Source organism: Poecilia mexicana, unplaced genomic scaffold (genome assembly GCF_051168715.1).
Source record: "Poecilia mexicana isolate PSO_F unplaced genomic scaffold, ASM5116871v1 scaffold_2, whole genome shotgun sequence".
Classification (NCBI taxonomy): domain Eukaryota; kingdom Metazoa; phylum Chordata; class Actinopteri; order Cyprinodontiformes; family Poeciliidae; genus Poecilia; species Poecilia mexicana.
The window spans coordinates 39,824,673-39,835,530 of NW_028263371.1; the positions used below are offsets into that span (position 1 = coordinate 39,824,673).

At 40.8% G+C, this 10,858-nt stretch overlaps 1 protein-coding gene across 1 annotated transcript; it reads left to right on the plus strand.

Annotated features, from left to right (window-relative positions):
• Positions 1-2,858: 2,858 nt before the first annotated feature.
• On the plus strand, positions 2,859-9,976 carry ackr3a (atypical chemokine receptor 3a). Its single transcript, XM_014990468.2, has 2 exons — positions 2,859-3,191; positions 6,867-9,976. The coding sequence occupies exon 2, from the start codon at positions 6,940-6,942 to the stop codon at positions 8,077-8,079; it is 1,140 nt and encodes a 379-aa protein (XP_014845954.1). The 5' UTR covers positions 2,859-3,191; positions 6,867-6,939; the 3' UTR covers positions 8,080-9,976.
• Positions 9,977-10,858: the final 882 nt, after the last annotated feature.

Below are 10,858 nucleotides of genomic sequence, written 5' to 3' on the forward strand. Positions count from 1 at the left end.
ATATATATATATATATATATATAGGTGCTGACCACCTACAAAGATTTAGATATCATTTTATACATATATATGGAGCTGACCACCTATCGACTGGAAGTCGATAGATGTCATTACCATTTGACTGTGGAGTGAGAAAATAGGAAAACCTGTGTGAAACCAACAAGACAATATTGGGTTACTCTACCCACTGTGTCACTTTAGTGAGTGAAAAACAAACACGTTTTAAGCAAAAATGAGCCAGACACAAGGCCTATTTTTAAGTGAGACTTTTTTTTATACACACGCTTTGTTGTTATATTCTATCTGTTGAGCCTGTTGTGCTGTGATATTGAAAGACACAGTTATGCAGGGCGATCACTACACCTTCCAGGGACCTACATTTTTATTCACATCAAAATATTTCTACTTTCAATGCTAAAAGAGGCTTTTGGACAAACAAGAGATTTTTAGATGTCTGATTTTAAGGACATGCAATTTGGAGGGAAAAGCTGGGGACAGATGTTCCTCTTTTCCCCACACCCTGTTGTCACATGCATAAAGCCGTGAAAACCCAGCTTGATCGCAGCTTTCATCTGCTCGAATGTATCTAATGTTGTTGGAGTCAGTGAAGCTCTGAAGGCTAGTTCTCATTTCATTCCACAAAGCTTCACAAAGGTTTAGTAATTGGTCTGGAGAAGTGGTTCAGCAGAGAGTAATGTGGAGAATGACATGATTTTCAATGGAATCCTCTATTGTCTCTTGAGCATTCAGGTTGACAATCAGTACCTGAACAGATGAATAGTCTATTATTGCGTCCTGCCCACCTTAATAGAGTGTCTATCAAGTGTAATGGCTTTTCTTTTCAACACTCCTGTGTATTCTGAAAAATAGCTGTGAGCAGGAGAAAAGAAGGAAGTTTGACACTAAATCACAAAATGCTTCTTTTAGACACTTCAGCAGCAACCCTCCTTCCTTTTCACAGGAACTTTTAGTTAAGTCCAAAATTATACTTGATTAGATTACGATGATGGCAGGGGACCATTCTAACCTCAAAGACTTGGAGCTAACCACCCAAAATAATAAAACTTCCCATGGAAACATGTAAAGAAGGTGGTCAGCAACTATAAGAAAGGTTTAGATATCATTTTTAATATAAGTTGAAACAGATAAGAACAGCTAAATGTTTTTAATCATGCAGTCACCCCTCTAACAATTTTTTATGATCAGAAACTAACTTCTTGATTGAATTAAAATGTCAAATTTAAATCTGCAATGGGTCAGACTAGCTGGGCCTAAACGTAGCTCAGTTGATATTTGAATGCAACACATTGTTGCTACAACGCTTCTCACCCAATGCACAGTATTGCACTGTGCTGGAAAACTCCTTTAGCTACAGAATACATAATCACCACTGAAATATTTAAAAGATAAATTCATTCACAAATACAAACACATTACTCTTTGGTGTCACTGGCTTTATGTTGACTCACAGCAACGCAGCACTAGTGTGGTTAAGTTCAGTGGTTCTGCAGTAACTACAGACTCATTCAATATTATTAGAAATGTCATTTATTTCAGTCAGTCCATCGCTAAGTGAAAAACATTGTACAGTCAAAGACTGATGTTTAATGTCTTTTTCTGAAAACATATTTAACATGTTACACCAAACCACCATGGCAGAGTAATGTTTTCTACCATGGCAGGTTAATATTCTCTCTCTGTGTTGTCAGTTACCTCTGTGGAAGTGGGTGTCGGGTTAAACCCATTTGTTGGTTTTGGGTGGATGCAGAAGGCGATCGTTGTGGTTCACTGAAACTTCGGTTTCATATCTAGGCAAATTGGGGCGGGGCAGAAATCACTGCCCCTGACTAGTCATTGTGGAAAAGTGTATCGCATGTATTTGCCCCCGTTGTTGTTTGCGGGCTTTTTTTTCAGTTGATAAAACTTGTTGTCGACGTTGACTCCTTCCACAAGGAGGGTGAGCAATAAACGGATTGTTCCAAAAAGAGCTGGCTGTTGCAGAGTGCTTTGTCCAAACTGTTTACGGGAAAGTTAAGTGGATGAACAAACTGGAGTAGAGTAAGATGCACAAGGAAGATTAAACCCCATTCAAAAGTTTAGTGAAAACATGGGTTGCAGTGTTTCAAGAACCACCACACATTGACTTGGGCTACTTGTCCAGGATATGGGCTACAACTGTCGCATTCCTTGTGTTAAGCCATTCCTGAACCGGGGACCTTTGAAGCTTCTTACCCTGACTATGCAATACAGGCGAGCTGAAGGCTGTATTTACAGCAATGTGAGCTTTCTTAGCACGGCAGAAAACAGGCAGAGGTCCTGTGAATTGAAATGAACTGCACCAACGTGAAGATCAGACTGTGACTCAGCTTAGATGCACCGTCTAAGCAGCTTTAAGTTGTTTAATTGAGTTCTCCAGCTCATCTGCAGTGTTAGCTCTGCTGTCTCACATTTATCTTTGTCATGGTGACTCACAGAGTTACGGTTCTTTTGGCAGTGCATGTGCCAAGTCCAGCTGGAAAATTAAACCAGCATCTGGACAACTATCAACATTTTTTTTAAAATTGATATGTAGTATTCTAGTTTTCTAAAAGTGTGAGTGTTTTTGTAAGTTCTAAGCTACTGTAATAACAAAATGACACCAATAAAATGTTAAATATAACTCTCTGCATGCAATGAATTCAAACAAGTTTCACTTTTTGATTTGAATGACTGAAATAAATTTACTTTCGATTACATTGTAATAAGCTGATAACGCTGAAATAGCGCACAGACGCTTTTACACTCTTTACTGTTTCACTGGAAGGCTCTGGGGAAAAAACAGGCAGAAATGCTCGTTTCTGTTTTTTTGCCTTCTTTTTCTTTTTCTCTCTCAGTTGGCCGACACTGGCTGGCCTGCGTGATGTTTTGAATGCCGGAGGTGATGCCATATCAGTACGCAGCACTGCTGGGACCAGCCTTAGGAGGCGTAGCTTTTTTTTTTTTATCAGCAAGTGCAGGTCGAGGGAGTGGATCACATTTGCTGCAGAAGGAGTGAGGCACACGCGAAGTTTTTTTTTCTTTCTCTCTCTCTCGCTGCAGAGTGGAGGTTTCTTTGAAACACCCGAAGTAATCTCAAACAAATCTGATCCACAGACGAAAGACTGCGATTAAGAAAGGAGAAGACTGAAAAAACAACAAAAAAAGAAAATCAGGTAAGCGTTCGGGGAAGAAGAAGCGAAACTTTTTAACGGAGATGCTGCGACTTTCCTCTGCTTGCTTTTCTATAAATACTTCGCTCATTCAAGGAATCACGGCAACTTTTCTAACACCTTTCTGCTGAACAAAAAAAAAAAAAAAGTGTCGGTTGCAATTTCTGTCGCTCGTTTGCGTGTTTGCGCCATTTGTTTGCCTCGGGTCTTGAGTGAGACTTTGGCTTCAAATCTGATAAAGGTTTGTTGACAGCCTGATCCAAATCAACAATGACTACAGTGACACTGTATGCATCCGCTGTGAGCACCAGCAGGCTGGGATCGCTCGTTCCATTAGGAGTTCATGCGTAATAACGCACCCAGTGACACCTCACCGGTTATCTACGCGGAAACACCGGGTCCCGTGCAAAGAGGCCAGAGATTTTATCCGGGAGCCTGTCGATCGGGACTGACAGGAGCGGCGTCTGACGAAAACGCTGCACCTGCGCTATTCACCTCTACCAGCATTTGCACATGAAACGATTTGGCGTATTGTGAAACAAATGACGTTCGGCCCTTCTTTGTGACCGCAGAGCGGGTTAAAAACGTGGAGAAAAGGAGAGGTAAACATACAGTGGGGAAGAGGGAGACTTTGTGTGCAGTCTGTTTGTTATCTGATGTTGCGGGTGTCAGGAGGTTAATTCGCTTGAAGCCCGTGGGGCGACCTGGCACCTTAAAGGTATTTTCCATATAATTACAGGAGTTCGAGTTGCGTGGGATTGTCGCGGCTCTACCGCTCACAATTTAAGCGAATATCTCCTATCTTATCGAGATGATTTAAGAGAAGGGCATCAGATATGCGTTCAATCAGAGTTATCTCAAAGGAATAAGTTAAAAGTCTTGCAATCAGTAAGAACTTCTGTTGATACGGGCATATTTATGCGAGGGGTTATGCGTGAAATACAGAAATGTACCCAGACAACTGCCATAATAACACAATTGCAGAGTTAAAAGCTTGGATTTTTTATAAATATTGTCTTCAGTGTATTTTATTAAGATTTTGTTTAATAGACCTATGAATTATGAAGTAGTAGCCAAATGGCACATGATTTTCTTTTTCTTTATTTCCTTTCTTTTTTCAAACAAATCTAAAAAAAGAAAAAAAAATGTGGTATGCATTTGTATTCAGCACCTATTTTCTCTGATTCCCCTAAAGGAAATCCTGTGCAGTCAATTGCTTTCAGCAGCCAGCTACTTAGTAAATAGAGTCATCCTGTGTGTAAATCACTCTCAGTGTAAATACGGTTAATCTGCAAAGGCCTCAGAGGTTTGTTAGAGAGCTTTAGTGAACAACTCTATCATAAAGACCGAGTAACAGAGCTGACAGGCCAGGGGTGAAGTTGTGGAAATGTATAAAGCAGGTTTTGATAGCGAAACAATAACTCAAGCTTTTATCATATCGTGCAGCAGTGTTCATCGCCCGAAAACACACGAGACATGGATGTAACTAAGCAAGTGCTATTCTACAAAAAAAAAAAAAAAAAAAAAAAAAAATGTGCAGGAATGGTAGAAACCCATTCCAAAAGAGGAGTGACTATTTTACCTCAGGGCTGCTGAATATAAGTGCGTGCCACACTTTTCAGATTTTTATTCATATAAAACTGTTTAAGCCATGTAAGTTTTTTTTTTCACACTTATGGAGTACTTTGAGTAGGTCTATCAGATAGTTGACGAAATACAGTATATGACAAAATTCGAAACAGAAACGACTGGACATGAATTCCTTTTCAAGCATGTAAAAAAAAAAAACAACAACTTTTACATGAATTCGTAACAATCTATTGTACAATTGAAAAGATGAAAAATGTCAGACACTGAAGACTGGGAGGAAGAAGGAAGGTAGCAGAAGTCAGTTAATACAACCCTATGTTTGGTATTAACACCCCCTGATGATTTCAAACTCGTCTCTGTTAAAACTAAATGTGTTTCTTCTGATTTGCTTCACGTGTATGTAATCTGATAAATACTGAAAAGGCACATGTTTTCTAAAGTGAGTGAATACAAGTTGGCAGACCATCCCCAAATAACTGCTCTTTCTATAGGTTCCAGGTGTCCTTTTTCAACTTCTTTTCATACACTTCGTCATTCCTCATCCTGTGTGACTCTGTGCCAATTATCACGTGTGCAGCATTAGCCTCTCCCCACAGACAGATGTCTGACACGGTCACATTTCACTGCTCTGTAGCGTGCTGTGCCCAAACCAGTGGTCGGTGACCCTCTTTTTAACCTCGGCCAAAGCATTTTGCAGCCGTCAGGCACCCCCCTGCTGATCTTTGCACACAATTCACTCTGTGGGCGTACGAGTCAGCGAGGGGCAAACGGCAGGGTTAAGCCACTCGTGTTCTGGTTTTGATCCATCACCCCTCACCTCTGATCTCTCACACTGTGGTGGGCTGACAGTTAGCAGAGAGAGACATTGCAGGGAAAAAAAGCTGCCAATGCGGGCCAGGCAGGGGTGAGGCTCTCAGTGTCCAAAGGGCTGGAGACGCCGACTTCTTTTATCCGCCCGACTGCTTCGTTTGCTTACATTTACTCCAGGTTTGAAATCTTATGTTGCGTTCCTGCTTTATTAGATTCAGATGTTGCAAGATGACGTATTCGGAGCCATGTGCAACTTTTTCTTTGATCAACTGGGTGGTGACAGCTGATCTCTCGCCCTCTCTTTTCCTGCCTCATGAGCGGAGAAAAGACATGGGATACAATGTGTTTTACAAAAACAAGCATGCTAAGGAAAAAAAAAACAAAGCTAAAAACCTCTTTTAAAGAGGCATCGGATTTCCCACCCTCACCAGTGCTTTATCTTGGAATGCCCAGAATGCTCCGGAAATACACCGTGTTTGGATTTCTCGGTCCCGCTTCCTTATGTCCACTCGGCTCCCTCTGCCAGTGGAGCTAATGTAAACATTTATTGTGCTGCCCCCAGAGTGCACATCCATCATTGAAACACCCCACCATTTATGAGAGGATAACAGAAAGGTGTTAGGAACTCATGAAAGCACTGTTTTAACAACTTAACCACATTAGGGTTTGATTCTTTGCGATCTTATATTTTACTAGCTCAGTGAGACCTCTTGTTAAACAAAACATGGTTTCTGCAGCTGAATAACTCTCCAAGTACAAATGCACCAATCGGAATTTTGTCAGGTCAAGGTTTTGTAATATTTCTCGTTAAATAATTGTACTTAAAGAAAACACATAGAAGGTTTACATTTTGTGTGTATTGCCTGTGCTTGCCTTAACACTGACATTTTCAAAAAGCAATGTTTCCAACTTCATCATGTTCCAAAATAGGCAGAAGTCGAAAGCTCAAAAGGAAAAAATGTGCAACTTTGCTGTACTACATAACCGCATTCCTGTTATCTGACAAAAGTGTTGTTCTCTAACACTTCTGCAACCTAAATGAACTGCAGACACATGAGCGAATACATAGAATATACATTCTTTGAATGTATATCTTTCAGTCTTTGTTCCTCAGTAACAGTGTTCACACCAAAGACTGACCTGGGTGGAGCATTCACTTGACTGGCAAACTGGCTGATCAATTTTAGCTTGCAGATCTCAGTCACCAGACAATGCTTTGATGTTTCTCCTGACATCTAACTGCTTGTAAAAACTTAAGTTATTTTTATGTCTTCACAGAACCCATCCCTGTAGGACTTCTGGTGTGCATTACCTCCCAGTAGTCTGTGGTCTTCCACCCCAGTGTCACAAAATGAGCCTTAGCGCCACTGAGCTGGAGGAGCTTTGGGAGAACCTCGGAGAGCTGAACGTGTCCGACAGCTTCAGCAACATATCAAGAGTGGATGTGATGGTGTGCACCACAGCTTTTAACCGCACTGCTCTGCTGTACTCCATGTGCGTCCTCTACACTTTTATCTTCGTCATCGGACTGGCTGCCAACAGTCTGGTCCTCTGGGTGAACATCCGTGCCCAAAGAGACTCCACGCCTCGTCATGAGACGCATATGTACATTGCTCACCTAGCAGTTGCAGATTTATGCGTGTGCATCACTCTGCCTGTGTGGGTGAGCTCCCTGGCCCAACATGGCCACTGGCCATTTGGCGAAGTGGCATGCAAGCTGACGCACCTGCTCTTCTCTGTGAACCTCTTTGGCAGCATCTTCTTCCTGGCCTGCATGAGCGTGGACCGCTACCTGACCGTGACGCAGCCCAGAGAAGAAGGAGGCGCTCGCAGGAAGTTGATCCGTCGAGCTGCGTGTTTTGGGGTGTGGCTTCTGGCTTTGGTGGCGTCTTCTCCTGAAACCTACTTCCTGCGTGCTGTGAAGTCGGTGCACAGCGACACCATGGTGTGCAGGCCGGAGTATCCAGAGGAAAGCCACAGGGAGTGGATGGTGGGAGTGCAGCTCAGCTTCATCCTGCTGGGCTTTGTTCTTCCCTTTCCAGTCATTGCAGTGTTTTACGCCCTGCTGGCCAGAGCTTTCAGCCGCTCTTCTTCCTCCTCATCGTCATCATCATCGTCTTCCCATTTGGAGCAGGAGCGCCGTGTGAGCCGCAGGGTAATTCTGGCCTACATTGTGATTTTCCTGGCCTGCTGGGGGCCTTATCATGCTGCTCTGCTGGTTGACGCACTGTCACAACTGGGCCTGGTGCCACTGACTTGTGGCCTGGAGAACGTGCTCTTCGTGGCCTTGCACCTCACTCAGTGCCTGTCCCTGCTCCACTGCTGTTTCAACCCCATTCTCTACAACTTCATCAATCGAAACTACCGCTACGACCTCATGAAGGCCTTCATTTTCAAATACTCAACTCGAACGGGCTTGGCACGTCTTATTGAGACTAATAACATGTCGGAGACTGAATACTCAGCTGTAGAAAACCCGCCACTGATCTGATCTCAGTGAGTCTAGCAACATATGAACTTGTGCTCCGCTTGATTTATCTGCTCTAAACCAATCGAGCATCCTTTTCACAGACATCTGCTTTAGACCTTGAAAGACTTGAAGACTGATCAAAAAGCACTTAAAGCAGTTTATACTAGCAGCTGATTTACAAATCATTGTAGATGAAAAACCAAAATTGAGTGTAAATTGTTTGAAATTATTTTTTTTATTATGTGTGTATGCTCTGTGAATTAGTGTGCGTGTAATGAGTGATGTATATTATCAGCAGAATAATATCTTTGTAGTCTACTTTTGTGTATTTATGTACATTTACATTGTTTGTCTCTTTTCTGTCGTAATGCAAACTCTTCGCACAATTTCTCATATTGTACAACATTTCCTCATCATTTGCAGCTGAGCCGCTATCTGGCTCCATTGCTTTTGTCCTGCTGCCACATTGTGAATTACAACCTCATTTTAGTCAGCTGAAGCCTTCAGAAACAGGATTTTCTTTTTCAAATCCAAAACGTTTTCACTTTTTTCAATTTTTTTTGTAGCTGTTGCTTAAGTATTTATAGCACTCTTGTCTGCAATTTGATTATGAACCGTCATTTCTGAAGCATCAGAGGCTATGAAGCATTAGCTAAAGCTTCCTAAGCAGGCAAGCTTTAGCTAAGCTTACTAGCTTAGCTAAAGTTAGCATACCATACCTTGGCCTATCAACCTAGCTTGAAGGTGTGGTATTTTTTTTTTTTCCTTTTGGTTGTTACTCTCTGTCTTTGCACATAAAGCTCAACATTGACATAAAAATAGTTCAAATGTTTCTAAAATAGCATTTTCTACTTATAAACAACAATGACATTTTTATATTGAAGATATTTTAAGATGGTGAAAGTGCTCGTTGGTTTCAGTCTCTCCCATTCTAGATCCATTTTCTGAAACTCATCAGTCTGGATTTATACTAAATGAAAACACCAGTTCATATATTAACTCCTTATAAGCCCTTAACAAAACCTCTGTTCAAAAATGTTGAAATTTCTTTTTATTTTCTCCTGCTTTTTTGGACATAAACGTTCTCCACTTTTATCTGTAGGCTTCTGCTGAGACTACTGATCTTATAAAGCAAGAATAAAAAGCTCCAGATGTCACTGAATACTCCTTTATTACATAATATAGTATGCTTTGTTATGTCAGTAAATTATATTATTGAAAGTTGTGGCAGTTACACATGTCCGTGTGTAAATAATCCTTCTCTGTCTGCACACAGGCCACAGACAGCTCACAGTTTATGACCTAATGACATTAATAAGCGGCTTGCGTCCTGTAATGGAGTCTGCAGCTGCGGTGAACAGCTTTACAATATGCCTGTCTGAGATCAAATTGCGTAAATATCAACGTACTAATTCAGATTTGATTGTTTATCTGTACATGAACCAAAAGCTTGACACCAAGGGATAATGTTTATGTGTTAAACATTGAGAGTATAGAGAGATACATTTTATTCACCGTGTTATTTTGATATGATGTCGTAGTGGGTTTTGTGTTACACTTGTATGCCTTTTGCAAATATTTTATGTAGGATAAGAAAAGAGCAGAGACACAAACATGTTTTTTGTAAGACAACAAGCATTCCCTTTGCATTGTATTGTATAGCATGTGTTTTGTTATATAATAAAAACAGGAAAAAAAAACATTTTGCTTCAGTGCTTTTTTGGTCAAAAAGTGCACTTCTAATTTTAGTATGGCTAATATTGTGTTTACTCATTATGAGTCATGTAACATGTTAAGGGATTAATGTTGATGGAATGTGGTTTTGAAAAAACATTTTCCACTGAGTCTGAGTTATTAAGTTCAAAATAAACACAAAAGGCATCAAGCCTCTTCAGGAAAAAAAAAAAAAAGTAAATAAGTATCACTTTCTGAGGTTTATTCCAGCTGTCCCGGAAAACGCACACTGAACTTTAGTCTGGTCACGGTTCAGTTGCTGAAACTTAGAGGAAAAAACACATTATCCAGTTACTGACGCACACTACAGCAAAAGAGCAGAAAAATGTTGCTCTCCTCTTTCCAAAACAACAGCGCAAATTTATTTTGAGTTTCCACTTACAAAGAAAGACTTTGTTGGTTTGGAGCACTTTAGTTTGTGATTTGTCATGTCCAAGCTGCTGCTGGTTCTGCTGCCTTGAAACAAGAAGTTCCTGGGCTCAGCCCCAGCTTGTGCAGGTTTTCTCTGGGTACTCTGCCTTTTTCCCACAGTTCCAAAAATATGTTTGACAAGTCTCACTAGAGACTAATCAAATCTCATTAGATTGTACTTAATCTAATGGATATGAGTGTGTGTAGGGAATGAAAATATGTTTAATAAAGAGAAAACCATTAACTTACTCAAACCAACAAATGATTTCCATTTGTTGCATTTGTTTTCATGCAACAAATCATTTTCATGTTTCATGAAGATCCTGTCTCACACGAGTTCTTATTGAATCGCGCCTTTCTATAAAGAAAATGTGGCAGAGAATGGATGTGGTGTGAAATCTCAGGAAAATTATTTTAAAAAGCATAAGCAATAAAAACTGAAATCCTTTTTTTATTGCTTGTCTTTAGCAACATATTTTCATTCTTTTCCAAAGCTTTTAGTCCCATTTCGGATACCCTTGAGACAGTGTATTTCGTTTGAAAGCTGTGCTAAAGGTTTGCACTGGTGAAACCAAGGAAGCACGTGTTGTTTGCGGAGCTGCTGGCGCAGTCCTGCCACTCTGTTTCAGGTCAGGCTGATAAGGAAGCTGTGCGG

Excerpts from the sequence above, each read along its gene's own strand:
- ackr3a (XM_014990468.2), top strand. The coding sequence starts at position 6,940 with ATGAGCCTTAGCGCCACTGAGCTGGAGGAGCTTTGGGAGAACCTCGGA.